Source organism: Rhineura floridana, chromosome 3, assembly GCF_030035675.1.
Source record: "Rhineura floridana isolate rRhiFlo1 chromosome 3, rRhiFlo1.hap2, whole genome shotgun sequence".
Classification (NCBI taxonomy): Eukaryota; Metazoa; Chordata; class Lepidosauria; order Squamata; family Rhineuridae; genus Rhineura; species Rhineura floridana.
In genome coordinates this window covers 62650777-62669691 of record NC_084482.1, presented here as the reverse complement: position 1 = coordinate 62669691, position 18915 = coordinate 62650777, and the positions used below count along the sequence as shown (strand labels likewise).

The 18915-nt window shown below is 41.3% G+C and overlaps 1 protein-coding gene across 1 annotated transcript in view; it reads left to right on the top strand.

Moving 5' to 3' along the window:
* UBE2O (ubiquitin conjugating enzyme E2 O) overlaps positions 1-18915 on the top strand; it is a 119619-nt gene that overhangs the window by 55455 nt on the left and 45249 nt on the right. Inside the window, exon 2 of the mRNA XM_061616301.1 lies at positions 18402-18461. Within this exon, the coding sequence (XP_061472285.1) occupies positions 18402-18461 (60 nt within the window). The remainder of the gene's footprint in view (positions 1-18401; positions 18462-18915) is intronic.

Sequence of the window (18915 nt, the reverse complement as noted above, 5' to 3'; positions counted from 1 at the left end):
TTACCTCTAAGCACTTGTGCATAACGTAAACTTAGAAGGTTTATTGCTAGGCTATGCCAATAACAACCAAAGGCCTGTCTTAACTGGTACATGGTCACATGTATGTAATTGATTTGTCATTATCTGGCCAGGATTAGTCTGGCTACTCTGCCAGGGTGAGGAACCTATTAAAATGATCCACCTCTTCAGTTAGTCAGTTAATTAGTTTAGTTGTTTCAATTTCTAGTTAATATATGGGAGGAATAGAGAGCGACTCCTATTATCAACAGCAATAATTGTAAAAGGATTTAGTGTACTCCATTACTTGTAAGTAATATATCCTGTGAATTTTTTTATTTTTGTTGTGATTGTTGTATATTTTTCTGGAGTCAATGTAGATCTTTCTTTTTCTGTAAAAATAAAAAGTTAATAATAATAAAAAAGATCCACCTCTGGAGACTGATGAATCTAAATGGAACACCTCTGGAGAAGTTTCATTCTGATAATTCCTGGTCCTGTAAATGCCCTGGTTGGTCTCTGGAATTTTGAGATTGACATATCACTCGTAGGAGCCTTTTGTCACTTAGTAAAGCCTGTGTGGATCTGTGATTTATCCCCCAGGAGGGGGTGGGGTGATAAAATGGGCAGGAAAATGACTAGAGCGACATAGATGAAGTGGATTATCTGGATACCTTTCAGTCTGTCTTTGGTCCCAGATTGGAGGCAGAAACAGTGTTGGTCACTGTAATGGATGACTCGCATCAGGAGATGAACTGGGAGTACTACCCTGCTGATTTGACTCTTCCGGTAAGACGTTTTCTTTTGTGCTCCTGTTTATTCACTTTTTATCTTCTCTCTCCGTACTATATGTGGAGTTTGAGATAGCTAAGGGCAATTTTTTTATATAAATATGCTTATTTATACCTTACTTGGAAATCTTTAATCTTATGGTTTATGGCCTCTCCCCTTTGGAATTAACGATACAGCTAAGTGGGAGTTCCTGACACTAAATCTGCTGACAGCTTTATTGCTATACAACTACTTTATCGGCCGATTGCAGTACTAAAAGGACTCTGAACTTAAACATTTTTGTTTCGTGGAGATAGTGATTGCTGTTCCCTAGGATTGAACTGACGGGATACTGCTTTGGTTTCACTTCGGAGGTCATCAGAGCTTTTATAATAAAAGGAAAAAACTTTTTTCCCCCTTTGGGTCTGAGTTTTTAAAACGCAATGAGAAGGAGTAAGTTTCAGCTGTCTGGATCTTCTCCTGAGGATGTTGGGGCACCTAAAACTCTGCAGTCTAAAATCACAAGTTTTTTTCCTGCTGCCTGTGATACATCCCAGTCAGACCAGCTGTTACCCATAAGAGTACAATCCAACTCTCCGAAGGTTAGCTCACATGATTGGACATTAGAACTTCCGCCTTCTGTTAACTCTATTACAAATATGCCGGCGTCCAAAAATCTTGCAGAGGAGTTACAAGATGCGGGATTTAACTACTCATCAACCTCAGATAATGAAACTTCTCCTACATCCTTTTTAACGATTGATTCCTTCCGCCTTTCTAGGGGTCCTATATCCCCCTCTTTTGACAAAGGGAAGGAGCAAGTTCCCTCTACTCAGACTGCTGCTCAGGCCGACCAGACTTCACTACTCGATGAACTAAAACTTGTTAAAGCCTACATTTCAGAAACTAACCAACTACTCATTACGTTGGTTCAGGCATTTCAGTCTTTCAACCGCACCTCTCAGGGTCCTAAGAGTGACTCTCAAAATCTCTCGGGCATGAACAAGAAAAGAACTAAGAGGAATTCGCATACTAATGAGAAGGTCAAGAAACCTAAAAACATCAAAAATCCTAAAACTGATTTTTCCAATAAGATGAATTTTAAACCCCTGTTTAAACTGTTGGAATCATCAAAACCGAAATCCTCTCAAAAGAAATTTCATCTTCCCAACAAGAGTCATCGACGTATCTCCAGTTCTGTTGACTCTAATTCATTACTAGAATCTAGGGTTCTTAATCACTCGAGTGATGAGGGAGAGTGCTCTGATCTCCCGATGTGTGGCCCACAGTTCCTTAGAAGTGTCTCTAACGGTTATTCTTCACCACCGTGGAAATTAGTTTTGCAAGCTGACAAATTGGCTATCTCCTATAATGCTATAGCAAAAGGAAAGTGTCACTTGATACCCAGTATTCCCTTTTTGGACATCCGCATTGGCCAAGCTATGCATATCTCTCGACGCATGAGTTTTATAAGATCAATGAAAATTCTTTCGTCTACTCCTTACGAATGGCGTTTGATTATTACTTGCCATTCGCGTGTTATGGCCAACCAAATTTTCCAATTAAGGGATTCCTTGGGCAGAAAGGGTTTTTCGGTGCAGAGATATTATTTAAATCTGTCTCCCCCCATACCGTTGGTTATACCCATTATTTCACCTAAGCACTGCAGTACTATGCCTTTAGTCTTCAAACCAAGCACTACAGTTTGCTCGCCATCTTTGTAAGACTACCCCCCCAGGGTAATCGGACGTTATAACTCGGAGGATTTTTTACATATACCTGGGGCATCATGTCAGGAAATGGAACCTGAAGAAAGCCAGCTAACGGAAATTTATTCATCGTTACCTGAGACGGAAAGAGCGTTGTTAATTAACAAGCTTCTCCATTTGATTTATAGACTTAGAACCTCGGACACTGTTTCACAGGAAAAGATGTTCCCTCCTCAAACGCTAACGGCTAATCCTCCTCAGCTAAGTACTTCTGACTGTGGTGTTGGACATCGAAAAGCCTGTGCTCCCTTACAGGCTGGTGAGGAATGGGTCAGAACTAGATTTTTATACCCAGAAGAACTTGGATCACCATCTGGGAAAAGATGCTCGTTTACCACATCAGTTGATCTCAATATAATGCAGCCTCACGGCATCAATAATGGAGCAGTCTTCAGGGATAACGCTGGTTCTTTAAATCAAATAACGGAACTCAATTGACAATCTCACACTATCCCTAAATGTGCCCTCCTAACGGGCTCTACGTCCCCTACTCCGCCCCCCAAGGTTTCCAAAATCTCCTCTTCAATCAAGCAGTCTCTACACTACCTTTCTTGGAATATTGCAGGTTGGAATGCTAAGTCAAATGATCAAGATTGGATCAATTATCTTTCTGGCTATGATATTATTTTTCTTCAAGAGACCTGGATGACTTACCAACCCTATCTTAATGGCTTTTCTACATTACATCTTCCAGCGTCACTTTCTACAAGCAGGGGGTCTGGCGATTTTTATCTCCACCTCCCTGGATATTCAAGTATCCTATCTTCAGCCATTAAAATCCTTCGCGATGGCAGCTGTAATGGTTTTTGATGCTTTTTCACTACTGCTTATCAATGTATATATGCCCCCTATGGTGAGGCGTAACTTACTTGAACTTCGATGGGCTGAGTTCGACCAGTATATTTGTGAGCTTGAGTCTGCCCATCCTCGTGCCCATCTAATGATAATGAGCGATTTTAATGCAAGGATTGGCTCTAACAATAATGCTTTGCTTTCCTCCAAACTATGGCGTGGTGAAAAATGTGATTACTCTGCATTCCCCATTATCAGGAAATCGAAAGACCTAAAGATTAATAGTGGAGGAATTTGTTTGGCCCGTTTTGTAGCCTCCCATCATCTTATTATCTTGAATGGTCTTGAATGTTTAGATGATTGTGCAGAATACACATTTATTTCCAAAGCCGGGAGTAGCGTAATGGATTACGCATTAATATCTTATAATTTACTTACCCAGATAGAAGAATTTACAATTGGTTCTCAATTAAATAGTGACCATCTCCCTCTTAGCTTTGCCTGTCATATTTCTCAAAGGTTCCGTCTATCCTCTAATTATAATTTTATAGAGAACCTTTCACATTCGTATTATAAGAGACCCATTTGGAATCAATTTTTAGCCTCTAAGATAGGAAATGTTTTGCTATCCTTAAAGGCTTTGGCTATTAGGACTCTTTTAATGAATTCTGATTCCCTGGAGACATCTCTAAAAGTATATGACTCCCTAACTTCTAGTTTAAAAAATATTCTATCTCTCCCGATGGAGAGATTCGGGTCTCGCAAGGTCAGGGGCCCCAAATGGTTTGATAATGATTGTCTTCTGCTTAAACAACAGTTAAAATCTATATATCTAAATTATCGACAGCAACAAACGAACCATCTGCCCCCAGAGTATTTTCTAACTAAACGCAAATATAAAGCAACCTTAGTCACCAAAAAGAAACAAGCAGCTAAAGAGGAGTGGGATTGCCTTATTCGTGCTTCTAGATCTAATGATTCAAAAAAATTCTGGTCCATAATTTCGAATGCCTTCAGACCCTCTCGACCAATCTCGTGTAACATCTCGGCCCAGATTTGGGAAGGTTACTTTACGTCTCTATACAGTAATGACGGACCTAAAGACCCTTTCTCCTTTTGCCCTTACGATCCTTCCTTGCTTCCGACCTGGCCGCCCGTTAATCAGAACGAGCTAAGGTCACTGATTGCCGGGTTAAAAGTTGGTAAAGTGCCTGGACCTGATAATATTCCTCCCGATTTACTAAAAAATTTCCAAGACTGATGGGTCCCTCCACTCGCGGAATTGTTCACTAGGCTCAATGCAATGGGTCTCTTCCCGTCAGCTTGGCGGGAAGCTATAGTCATTCCCATTTATAAAAATGGGGACAGAGAGGACCCCTCTAAATACCGTCCCATTAGCCTTCTTTCTGTTATTGCTAAACTATATGCTGCTTATCTGAAAGAAAAGCTGCAGTCTTGGATGGAGGATCAAAATATCTTTGGTAGGGAACAAGCAGGATTTAGGAAAGGTGTCTCTGTACTAGATCACTGTCTTATTTTCCACCATCTTGCCGAAAAGTATAGCCAACCCAAGGGCAATGGTTTGTATGTTGCTTTCATCGATTTAAAGGCAGCATTCGATTCGATTCCACGTGATATTTTATGGTCTAAATTGTCTAAAACCATTATTGATAAAAGACTTTTATTTTTGATGTACCATATGTATCAACAGATACCTTTACATGTACGCTGTGGAAAGGATGGTGAGCTAACCAACTCTATTCCCACGACTACGGGGGTGAGACAGGGTTGTATTTTAGCTCCGCTTCTTTTCAATTTATTTTTAAATGATTTGAACGAGCGTTGTCTCTCTTATGATTTTCATATTACCAAGATTGCAGACGTTAGATGCCCATTGTTACTATATGCTGACGACGCCGTCCTTCTTTCTTTATTGAAGGTAGGCCTTAAACGTATGTTTAAGGCATTTATGTCCTACTGTACAGAGAACCGTTTAACCATTAATTACGATAAAACGAAAATTCTAGTGTTCTCTAACCGAAAAATTACTCCAGCTTGGTCAATTAACGGTCACTTAATAGAACAAGTCAACCATTATAAATACCTTGGAATTATTTTCCACTCTTCGTTGAAATGGTCCTTCCATATTAGAATGGTGACTATGAGAGCTAGGAACTCTGTAAAATCTTTGATTCGATATTTTTACCTTAAAGGGGGATTCTTTATTCCGGCGATTATCCAGATATTTAAAAATAAAATTCTGCCCCAAATTTTATATGGAGTGCCAATATGGATTCACTCCTTGGACACCTCCGTTGAAGCCGTGCTTTCCACCTTTCTATGCCACATTATAGGTGTTCCTAGATGTGTTCCTTTGGCGGCGCTTAGACTAGAGTGTGGATTTGTATCAATGGAATGTCAGGCCTGGTTGACAACTGTTAAATTTTGGATTAAAATAGCATCTAACACCACGAATGGTTTGTTAACCCTATTATGGAATGACAATTGGCCCTCCAATTGGAACAGCAAACTGGAATTGAAATTGCGGCAAATGGGTCTTTCTAGGGATTATTTAGCATCTCAATTACCAACTGATGCATTAACTGCAATACGCACGCGATTTAAGGACATTGACTATCAGATGTCAATTGCTTTGGCCTCTAAGACATGTTCCCCACTGTATTCGAATTTAAATTTTCAACCTGGAAAATTTAACCCCTATTTAGATCTGCTTACAATCCCTAAACTTCGCCTAGCCTTTGCCAAAGCTAGGTTTAACTCCTTATATTCTGCGTTAATGGAAGGGAGGTTAAGGGGGATTCCTTATGACCAACGAATCTGTCCTTGCGATGCAGCTACTATTGAAACCCTTCAACATAGTCTTCTTTTTTGTCCTATGTATGCCCAGATTCGCAATAAGTTCCTCCATCATATATTACAGAGAGTTTCTTATAAATCCCCTGAAGCCATTATTGTTTACCTGTTGTCTGGCTTTGATAGAGAAATCACCATCCAAGTAGCTAAGTTTGTATACGTGGCCCAACAGATACGGATTTCCTTCCCTTGCCTTTAGTTTTTGTATGCTTTCTCTTTTATTGTATTATCCTTGTATAATTTTACACTGTTTTTATATCTGTGTTTCTATTTATGACTGACTGACTGGCCCTGCTGATTTTTTTAGCTTCCAAGTAGTGGCTGATATCATTGAGCGTGATATTTTTATCTGCCTCACAGATGTATTTGGAGAGTGCTATGCTTAGGTTGCTCTGATGACTCCTGGAGAGTAGGAAGCTGATGCTGGGAAAGTAATGCTCTTGCCCCATGGCCATTTACTGATGTAGTTTTCTAGGGTTTCACATGGCCACCTCTCCCCCCAAATCCCATGCTTTTCAACATCTACATGGAATCACTAGGTGAAGCCATCTGGATACCCAGGTCACTTGCATTCTTACATTTTCATTGGATTCTCAGGAAGCATTAGAAACCTTGAATTGTTGCCTGGGGACATTGAAGAGCTGGATGTGGATGAAGACACAAGCTTAATCCAGCTAAGATAGCAATAGTAGTCCAATTCATGCATTCAAAAGTACATGTGGGGGCTTAAACTGGGAGTGGTTGTGTGCTTGATGGTTCTAGCTATAGATTTCTTAAACATGCATATAAGCCATTTTATGAGTAGGAACCTGACAACAGAAGGCTCCTGATCACAGAGAAGCTTGTAAGCACATTCTGCTGAACACACTTACAAGCACCTTTCAGACTTTCCCACTTAATGTGGAAAGGTTGGGGTGGAGCTGGCACATTCCTCCCCCCATCCCAGTTAAAGCCCCCATGTGTTCTTTTGATCACATGAAAAGCTACATGAAAACCATGCTGTGGCCAGGGGACTGGTCGCCCTAGGGATAGGTGTATAGCCTGCCTTGGATGGGGTGTAACACTTCCTGAAAAAGTTCTGTACCATGACCCAGTGCTGCTTCTGGATGCCCGGGTAGTGGCAGTAAATAGGAGTGTTTTTACCAACTTCATTTGGTATGCCAACTATGCCCTTTCCTGCACAAGCCAGACCTGTCCACAGCCATTCTTGATTTACTAACTTTCTGATTAGGCTACTACAACACACTTTACATGTGGCTGCCAGGGTTGATTTGATTTAAATCGCTTCTCTGAAGGACTCCATTTTAATGATTTAACTCACAGTTTAAATCACTAGGGAGAAAGATTCTATTTAATCATTTTTAGTATCATTTTTAGTAGAAGTACATTATTGTTTAATATAACCTTGATACATATCAGAGATGTAGGTTTCATTAGAAGGTAGGTACACACTAGCAATTATTCTGAATGGTTTTCAGATTAATTTTCATCAAAAAAATGGAGAATTTGGTCATTTTAGTACTAAAGCAGAAAGAACTTGTGAAGTCATTCAGGAGATGAACCGACTCCAACCGTTCAATTAATCATGATATTTTTTTCATGATGTGCCGGAATTGCCACCACCAAACAGCCTTTTAAATTGTACTAATAAGATTGCTTATTCTTTTGGTTAGTTTTCTTCTTCAACAAACAGCAACATTAACAAAACATGCACATGAATTTTGAATGGTTAAGTGTTTCAGTTGTTGGGAAAAAAGAAAATGGACTGCCTTCAAGTCGATTCTGACTTATGGTGACCCTATGAATAGGGTTTTCATGGTAAGCAGTATTCAGAGGGGGTTTACCATTGCCTTCCTCTGAGGCTGAGAGGCAGTGACTGGCCCAAGGTCACCCAGTGAGCTTCATGGCTGTGTGGGGATTCGAACCCTGGTCTCCCAGGGAGTAGTCCAGCACCTTAACCACTGCACCACACTGGCTCTCATTTCAGTTGTTAGATAAGTGTAAAGTTCTTTAAAAAATAAAAAAGTTGGGCAATTTCAACCAAGAACATGAGAAACTTAAAATATTGGGTGGTACAGTCTTCTTCTCTAGAAAAGAAATACAAGCTTTCCAGCTTTTTCAGTTCCCAACTTATTTCTCAATTCAGAGCTTGGAAGTAATTTGTTACAAGTAACTAATTACTTGTAATTCATTACTTTTTTGAGGAACAAGTGGGTAATTCCTTTACATTGTGATTGTAATAGAACTAGGAGTAATTTTATTACTTTTGTGGAGTAATTGTAATGTTTCCAGCATTACATTTGGCATTGGTTTGGGGGGGGAAGCAGGGGAAATCTTCTGCTCCTCTGATTTGTGGATTAAAATCATGTACCTCAAATTGGGCTTCTATGCAGCGTTGCTCTTCCCTTGTGCTCTGTGGGTGGGTAGGAGGCGACAAGGGAGGAGGTGGAGAGCGAGACTGGGTGGAGTGGAGAGAGAAACCAATTGTTTAAAAAAATGGATGGTGGTGGTGAAGAATGGAGTGGAGGGAGAAAGGAGTCGGAGGGCAAGAACATGGATAAAGGAGGAGAAGGAGGCAGCAGCAGAATGGAGATAAAGAAATATGGAGGTAAAAGATGACTCTGTGTGTGTGTGTGTGTTTGAGTGAGTGAGAGAGAGAGAGAGAGAGAGAGAGAGAGAGAATACCGTGCTTACACTTATCACATAAAGTGGCCTCCACCACCCTCTCTGGCTACTGTGCTGCATTTATTTTAACTTTTTTGCATTGCAAAATGTTTGCTTCGGTGAGTGTCCCTTAGTTGGGGGCAAGGCAGGGTCTGAGAGGTGGTTAAGTGAGAGAGATTATGCTTGCTGGCTGAGGGGGGGGTTGCACTTGGTTTGATGTGCAAAGATCTGAGTAGTGGCCTCTGCCTCCCTCCCCACCTCCCTTACCAGGGGAGAGGCCGCCACTGCTATCTTATGGATAAAAAGAATTATTCTACTACCTCTGTATGTATGTGTTTATTTTTAATGTTGTTTTAGACTATTTAGACGTGCAGCAGCCAAGGCCAGCACCTTGTAGGCATTTTTTTAAAAAAAGTAACTGAAATATAATTGTAGCGATTACTTTTGAGAAAAAGTAAAGTAATCAGTTACTTTCAGAGCGATTGCAATTGTAACAGTAATTACTACTTTTTGGGGGCCATGTAATTGTAACTGTAATTTATTACTTTTAAAAAGTAATCTTCCAAGCTCTGTCTCAATATACAATGAATTAGTTCAATGGAAGAAAAAAATATCTCTACAGCTATAGAAGAGGTTACTGCTGTTAAAAACTGGATTACCACTTCAATGGTCTCCTCCTTGTTCAGATCTACTGCAACTCCCTAAATTCTCTATTCATTGACCTTCTGTATCTTTGCACTTAGAGAGAGGCAAACCTGAGAGAGTGCAGTTCATGTACACCACTTCCAGAATAGGACTGAACAGGTTATCTCCAATCTCCATACATGGCTGTTAACATATTCATAGAATATAATTAGAAGTTGTATAATTAGTATTCATGATGATATTGACCTAGGCTCTTTTTTACTAATTGCTTTAAGGAAATTTTGACATCAGATTTAAAATTTTAAAAATCTGATTTTAATTGTAAAAATCCAATTACATTTTTAAAATCTGATTTTATATTTTTTAAAAAATGATTGATTTTTATCAAAACTGGTGGCTGCCCTTGAAACTTCAAGGCCAGAAACTTCAGTTAATCTAAAAGCAGCCTTTGGACTGTTGTCTGGTGCTGGCTAGCTGGAGCATGTTACTCTGATTCTTTTTGATCTTCATTCATAACCTATTGAATGGGACACAATTCAAGGGTCTGGTTCTTCCTTTTAAAGCTGTAAATATACTGGAATTTGGGCACTAAGGACAGTTTTCTCCCATGCTCGCCAATCAGTATTGGAGATCGTGTTCCAGATTGTCCTGCTGACTGAAGTGCAGTGGATAAGCATTAGAGGCAGGGCCTCATCAGTTATGGTGATGAAATAATGGAAACCCCTTTTCAGGGAAGCCCAAGTGGTCCCTTTATGTTTATTTTACCATCTAATTAAAGACACAGCTGCTTAGGCAGGCTTTTGGTGGAAGCAAATAAAATTCAGTCCAATCCTCAGCTGTGCTGAGGTTGAGCCTCATTATTCTGCTGACTGCAAGGCCAGGTATTCACTATCAGCATAGCCTTACAGTATATAATTAATGGCAGTATTTTTTGAGATACATAATGTTAAAGCCTGCAGTGACACCTATGTGTTCTTTAAAACTAGGCAGGTGATTATTTCTAAACTGCCAAGAAGACTTGAGTATACTGTTGAATGCAGTGAGAGAGCTTGTATTTCTCTCATGCTAAATAATACCTTGTTGTTGTTATGGTTGTTAGCCAAACTCACAAAATATTGCAGACAAGCATTGCCCTGCCAAAGTGAGAATGGAGCCTTTCTAGCTATAGATTTTTAGTGAACTGAAAAGGAGGATACATAATGCCATAGACATCAGTACATGCATATTATTTATTTATTTATGTATTTATTTATTTATTTGATTTATATCCTGCCCTTCCTCCCGGCAAGAGCCGGGTAAACAAAAAGCACTAAAAATGAGTGGTAAACAAAAGCACTAAAAACTTTAACACATCATAAAAACAAACTTTAAAACACATTAAAACAAAACATCTTGAAAAACGTTTCTTAAAAAAAGCTTTCAAAACATTGTCTAAGATTAAAAACATGTTTTAAAAAAGGTTTAAGAACATATTAAAAAGCAATTCCAACACAGATGCAGACTGGGCTAGGTCTCAACTTAAAAGGCTTGTTGAAAGAGGAAGATATTGAGTTAAGCATATAAATTAATGTAAGTCCTCCAGATGTCCAAATAGGTATGCACTCAGAATTGATGTCTATGTGAAGTATGTTCAAATGTAGCCAGGGCAATGAGGTCTTCAGTCCATTGTGTAACAGACAGTAGGCATTTATCCTTCTAGGCTCGAAGTATCTTAGCCATCAGGGCTTGCAGAGTCCACTTTTGTTGACCTGTTGTTAACGTCCATACTACTGGAATTTAATTTAAAAGTACATAACATCTGCAAATATCAAGGATTTTGCCAGTAGGATATTAATACAGATAACCTCAGACCAGAAAGAATATATCACTGGACAGGCCCACATCATATGCCTCAACAAGGCATTCTCAGCATTACACCTCCAGCATCTATCTGTATTGGACAGTGCCTCCTGTACAAACATTGTGGAGTCCAGTATACTCGAAATATTAATTTTCACTGAATCAATCTTAATTTCAGGTCTAAGGAAACATTCTATATGGATTCTAAAGTAATTTTCCATTGTTTAGGCAGTATAATACATTCTAATTCCCTATTCCATGCCTCTCTGAGTTCCTGAACATTTACCTTACAAAGATCCATTAAATATTTATAAACAGACGTTACAAGTTTAGCTTTCTGTGAGGATCCAATAAATCCATCCAACAATTTAGGAGAAGCCAAAGTACTCAGAGCAGATGGACCATAAATAGATACTATCAAATGTTGAATATGTTGCCATATTCAACATATTCATATTCAGCTAATTGATAGCTGTAAAATTGGAAACGGCAAAAATTCTCCATCTGAATCTATCAGCTGATCTAATGTATATAGCCCACATTCAACCTATTCCACAAAAAGGGTTGCCTCTTAGTGTGGGCATACTGTTGCGCCCCAGACGCAGGGAGAGTTAGATCAGGGAGAGGAGTCAAATGAGGATGAGGTTCCTGGGGGCGTTGGAGGAAGGGAGGGCTCTGATAGCCTGCAGACTCCCATAGCCAGCACTCCCACTGAGGTAGTTCCAGCCCCGCCTGCAAGTCCCCTGCTTGAACCGTTGGGAACCAACCCCACCCATGCAGGTATCCCTGCCAGGCACTTCAAATGCTTCCCCGCCAATCAGCATCCCACTTTCAGAGCTCTCGCTGTAACCTAGAGAAGCCCTGTGGTCGGATGGGCCGTCTGAGGCTCGCCCCCCTTGCCCCGTGCTAAGAGGCATGAAAAAAGACTTTCAGAGGGTAGAACTCCATTGGAGCCGTCATTTACATGCGAAGACCTTCCCTACTTAAGCATGTGCCTCCCAACACTCTAGTGCTGAGTCAACTCTCCCCACACGATGCAGAGACTGCTTAGGTAGAATAGTTAGGGAAAGCAGTGAATCAGGGTAGACAAGTATATGAAGCGCACCACTTTGGATGTGACCATCACATTAATAAAACAAGAAACAGATCACACCTCATCTCAGTCTGGTTCCTTCATCTCTGGGTCAGACACATATAGGTTAAAAATTAATAAAAGATTTTGACTAATTAATTGTATTCCCCAAAATTCTACCAAAACTATTGATTTTTATTCTAGTATAGATGTTTCAGGTCTACTAATAAACAGTAATAAATCATCTAAAGCGAATTTAAATTCATGAATAGGCAAAAAAAACACCTTGCAATTTAAGAATGTACCTATAGCCAACAGATATTTCTACCAAACTTTAAAAAACAGGGAAACTGGGCAGCTATAGCAAATGCACCAGGGGAGCAAGAGACCTGACCTCTCTGAGATATTGTACTGCCCTACACATTTGTCAAAATGCAAACACAATTTGGGTTGGTCTTTCACAGTCCAATCCGCTTGCTGTGTGGCTTGGAACAATTTGGTAACGTATTTCTGAGCATATGGTGAGTGATGACAACAGGGGTCTGGATTTTTCCCCTCTTGTTTTCACTTTGAACTCTAGGTTCCCTCTACGTGTTTTGTGTATCACCATGAACATAAGAACATAAGAACATAAGAAGAGCCTGCTGGATCAGGCCAGTGGCCCATCTAGTCCAGCATCCTGTTCTCACAGTGGCCAACCAGGTGCCTGGGGGAAGCCCGCAAGCAGGACCCGAGTGCAAGAACACTCTCCCCTCCTGAGGCTTCCGGCAACTGGTTTTCAGAAGCATGCTGCCTCTGACTAGGGTGGCAGAGCACAGCCATCATGGCTAGTAGCCATTGATAGCCCTGTCCTCCATGAATTTGTCTAATCTTCTTTTAAAGCCGTCCAAGCTGATGGCCATTACTGCATCTTGTGGGAGCAAATTCCATAGTTTAACTATGCGCTGAGTAAAGAAGTACTTCCTTTTGTCTGTCCTGAATCTTCCAACATTCAGCTTCTTTGAATGTCCACGAGTTCTAGTATTGTGAGAGAGGGAGAAGAACTTTTCTCTATCCACTTTCTCAATGCCATGCATAATTTTATACACTTCTATCATGTCTCCTCTGACCCGCCTTTTCTCTAAACTAAAAAGCCCCAAATGCTGCAACCTTTCCTCGTAAGGGAGTCGCTCCATCCCCTTGATCATTCTGGTTGCCCTCTTCTGAACCTTTTCCAACTCTATCATATCCTTTTTGAGATGAGGCGACCAGAACTGTACACAGTATTCCAAATGCGGCCGCACCATAGATTTATACAACGGCATGATGATATCGGCTGTTTTATTTTCAATACCTTTCCTAATTATTGCTAGCATGGAATTTGCCTTTTTCACAGCTGCCGCACACTGGGTCGACATTTTCATCGTGCTGTCCACTACAACCCCGAGGTCTCTCTCCTGGTCGGTCACCGCCAGTTCAGACCCCATGAGCGTATATGTGAAATTAAGATTTTTTGCTCCAATATGCATAATTTTACACTTGTTTATATTGAATTGCATTTGCCATTTTTCCGCCCATTCACTCAGTTTGGAGAGGTCTTTTTGGAGCTCTTCGCAATCCCTTTTTGTTTTAACAACCCTGAACAATTTAGTGTCATCAGCAAACTTGGCCACTTCACTGCTCACTCCTAATTCTAGGTCATTAATGAACAAGTTGAAAAGTACAGGTCCCAATACCGATCCTTGAGGGACTCCACTTTCTACAGCCCTCCATTGGGAGAACTGTCCGTTGATTCCTACTCTCTGCTTTCTGCTTCTTAACCAATTCCTTATCCACAAGAGGACCTCTCCTCTTATTCCATGACTGCTAAGCTTCCTCAGAAGCCTTTGGTGAGGTACCTTGTCAAACGGTTTTTGAAAGTCTAAGTACACTATGTCCACTGGATCACCTCTATCTATATGCTTGTTGACACTCTCAAAGAATTCTAATAGGTTACTGAGACAGGACTTTCCCTTGCAGAAGCCATGCTGGCTCTGCTTCAGCAAGGCTTGTTCTTCTATGTGCTTAGTTAATCTAGCTTTAATCATACTTTCTACCAGTTTTCCAGGGACAGAAGTTAAGCTAACTGGCCTGTAATTTCCGGGATCCCCTCTGGATCCCTTTTTGAAGATTGGCGTTACATTTGCCACTTTCCAGTCCTCAGGCACGGAGGAGGACCCAAGGGACAAGTTACATATTTTAGTTAGCAGATCAGCAATTTCACCTTTGAGTTCTTTGAGAACTCTCGGGTGGATGCCATCCGGGCCTGGTGATTTGTCAGTTTTTATATTGTCCATTAAGCTTAGAACTTCCTCTCTCGTTACCACTATTTGTCTCAGTTCCTCAGAATCCCTTCCTGTAAATGTTAGTTCAGGTTCAGGGATCTGCCCTATATCTTCCACTGTGAAGACAGATGCAAAGAATTCATTTAGCTTCTCTGCAATCTCCTTATCGTTCTTTAGTACACCTTTGACTCCCTTATCATCCAAGGGTCCAATCGTCTCCCTAGATGGTCTCCTGCTTTGAATGTATTTATAGAATTTTTTGTTGTTGGTTTTTATGTTCTTAGCAATGTGCTCCTCAAATTCTTTTTTAGCATCCCTTATTGTCTTCTTGCATTTCTTTTGCCAGAGTTTGTGTTCTTTTTTATTTTCTTCATTTGGACAAGATTTCCATTTTTTGAAGGAAGACTTTTTGCCTCTAAGAGCTTCCTTGACTTTGCTCGTTAACCATGCTGGCATCTTCTTGGCCCTGGCGGTACCTTTTCTGATCTGCGGTATGCACTCCAGTTGAGCTTCTAATATAGTGTTTTTAAACAACTTCCAAGCATTTTCGAGTGATGTGACCCTCTGGACTTTGTTTTTCAGCTTTCTTTTTACCAATCCCCTCATTTTTGTGAAGTTTCCTCTTTTGAAGTCAAATGTGACCGTGTTGGATTTTCTTGGCAATTGGTCAGTTACATGTATGTTTAATTTAATAGCACTGTGGTCACTGCTCCCAATCGGTTCAACAACACTTACATCTTGCACCAGGTCCCGGTCCCCACTGAGGATTAAGTCCAGGGTTGCCGTCCCTCTGGTCGGTTCCATGACCAACTGGTCTAGGGAATAGTCATTTAGAATATCTAGAAACTTTGCTTCTTTGTCATGACTGGAACACATATGCGGCCAGTCTATGTCCGGGTAGTTGAAGTCACCCATTACTACCACATTTCCTAGTTTGGATGCTTCCTCAATTTCATATCTCATCTCCAGGTCTCCCTGAGCATTTTGATCAGGGGGACGATAGATCGTTCCCAGTATTAAGTCCCTCCTGGGGCATGGTATCACCACCCACAACGATTCTGTGGAGGAGTCTGCCTCTTTTGGGGTTTCGAGCTTGCTGGATTCAATGCCTTCTTTCACGTATAGAGCGACTCCGCCACCAATACGTCCTTCCCTGTCCTTCCGATATAGTTTATATCCAGGGATAACCGTATCCCACTGGTTTTCTCCATTCCACCAGGTCTCCGTTATGCTCACTATATCAATGCTCTCCTCTAAGACCAAGCACTCCAGTTCCCCCATCTTGGTTCGCAGGCTCCTAGCATTAGCGTACAGGCACTTGTAAGCAGTGTCTCTCTTCAAGTGTCTTTGGCACTTGTGGTTAGGCCTGTGGTAATTTTGCTCTTCTGAATTTATATCCTGTGCCCCTGCTCTCACAATGCCTACTTCTAGGCCTACCCCTTTTAAAATTTCATCATTTCTTTGGTTTTTATCCCGGGGGGGGGTTATTCCGAACCAGACCTTTCTCAGCTCCTGTCGGGTTTCCCCCCTCAGTCAGTTTAAAAGCTGCTCTGCCACCTTTTTAATTTTAAGTGCCAGCAGTCTGGTTCCATTCTGGTTCAAGTGGAGCCCGTCCCTTTTGTACAGGCCCGGCTTGTCCCAAAATGTTCCCCAGTGCCTAACAAATCCAAACCCTTCCACCCGACACCATCGTCTCATCCACGCATTGAGACTGCGAAGCTGGGCCTGTCTGGCTGGTCCTGCGCGTGGAACCAGTAGCATTTCAGAGAAAGCCACCTTGGAGGTCCTGGCTTTCAGCATCCTACCTAGCAACCTAAATTTTGCTTCCAGGACCTCACGGCTGCATTTCCCCATGTCGTTGGTGCCAACGTGCACCACGACCACTGACTCCTTCCCAGCACTGTCTACCAAACTATCTAAACGACGGGCGATATCCGCAGCCTTCGCACCAGGCAGGCAAAACACCTTGCGGTCTACACGCCCATCACACACCCCACTGTCTATGTTCCTAATGATCGAATCACCCACTACAAGGATCCCTCCACCCCTGGAGATATATCCTCGGCATGAGAGGATAGCTGCTCATCCCCCAAGGAATGGGTCCCTTCTAAGGGATCGTTTCCCTCTTCCTCAGCTGGATGCTCTCCTTCCCCGAGACCATCGTTGTCCAGGATAGCAGGAGAGCTATCATCGTTGGAGTGGGACACAGCTATAACGTCCCTGAAGGCCTCCTCCACACACCTCTCTGCCTCTCTCAGCTTTTCCAGGTCCGCCACCTTGGCCTCAAGGAAATGAAGTCATTCCCGGAGAGCCAGGAGCTCATTGCACTGAGAGCACACCCACGACTTCTGTCCAACAGGCAGATAGTCGTACATGCTGCAGGCGGTGCAAAACACTGGAAAGCCCCCACACCCCTGCTGGCTTCTTACCTGCATAGTTTTGTTTAAGGTTTATTACGTCAATGGGTTGGAGACTGCGGTTTAGTTGAGGTCAGGGAACAGATGGGCAGAGTGGGGGGCCCTGGCTTCCTCGCCCTGCTGCCGAACTCGCTCTGCTGCTTAACTCGCCTTGACGCTTTGTCAGCTGGGGCCTTGACGCTTCGTCATCTGGGGCTCCCTCTAGCTCGTGGAGCAGGCTGACTTAGAGGGTTCTTAAGCAAGTCTTTCTGAGTTCAGGACTATAAGTTTTGTAAGATTTTGTCTTGAAATTAGCTTATGGGAAGCAGTAGGATGGCATGGGCTGTATAATGGGCTCTTGTGGCTGTATAATTCTACTTGTTTAGTTTTAGTTTATAGTTTATATACCACTTTTTGGCCAAAAGGTCCCCAAAGTGGTGAACAACATATTAAAACAAATTACCATAAAAGAAATTACATAAGAAATAACCAGTAAAAAATATACAGTAAAAATACAATGCAACAAGAACAAAGTAAAAAAACATTGCAACAAAAACAATGTTTTCGTGAACCATGAATTTTCCTATTCTGTCTAATTGCACATGCCAATAGTTCCAAACATGGATCAAATATCAATCAAGACAGAGGGCAGCTCTGTCTTGCATTCCTTTGTGCTTTGAATTGTCTCTGGTCCGGGCAGATGTAAGACTCCTTCCTCTCTGCTAATCAGAGTGGCATGTGTAATTTATTTTGTAAGGAATCTGTTAGAGAGCAATATGCAAGTACATGGCTTTTCTAATAGTAAATACTGTGTAGTGATTGTCATCCCAGAAATGCAAAGAACAATCTGAAGATCAGTTTCTGATGCTAAGCATGACTGGGCCTGGCCAGTACTTGGATGGGAGATGTTCAGAGAACCCATTTATCCAACTTTGAGCTTCTTAGAAGAAAGATAGAATACAAGTAAACAAAATAAAATGATGGAATAACAAAATTAAACCACATATATTCGTGTCTTGCCACGTCCATTACCAGAGTGGAATTATGAACACCACTGGTATTGTACCAATATAAACATCTGCAGCTATAGCCTATGATAATACAAAAGACTGTTGGTGAGTGTATTTGTGTGTGCACATGCACACGTGCACCATCTACACTATATAAAAATGAAGCAAAAACTGATAGCCTGCTTGATTAGATGTATTGGGTTGTATATATGAAGGGATCAGTCCTAATTATCTTCTCTCTTTTATTTTCCTCCACCTCGCCCCAATAGCTGAAGCTTGAGGACCGGTCGGTGGTGCCTCGTGATGTCGTCAGGCACATGGGCTCACGTGTAAGTATTGCTGTTCTTGTATTGTAGAAGAGAGAAACCATTGCCTAAGGTGACAGTAGTAATAAATTTTGCTAAGACTGAATCTGCAGTATAAGAAAGCATTTGGATCTGAATGCGATCGGACTATATTGTAAAATATATATGCAGTGTTTCAGACATGGTAATCCACAGAACTAATGCAGTGTCTTAACACATTCCAGCAAAAGCTGTAGCTGAGGCCAACCACATTAATATGCATCTTGTGCGTTGAACCTTTTGGCTAGAATAGTAGTGTCAGCATTGGAGGTGTATTGCTGTAAACCTTTCCAAATAACCCTTTGGCTCAGATGTTGATTTCTGCAGAGAGCATTTTACGCCATTACTCAGTTTTGGAACAAATATAGCTATAAACCGGAAAGACAGATATAATTACACATTCTCAGTTTGTGTCTGACTAGTAACCTTATCCAGGATT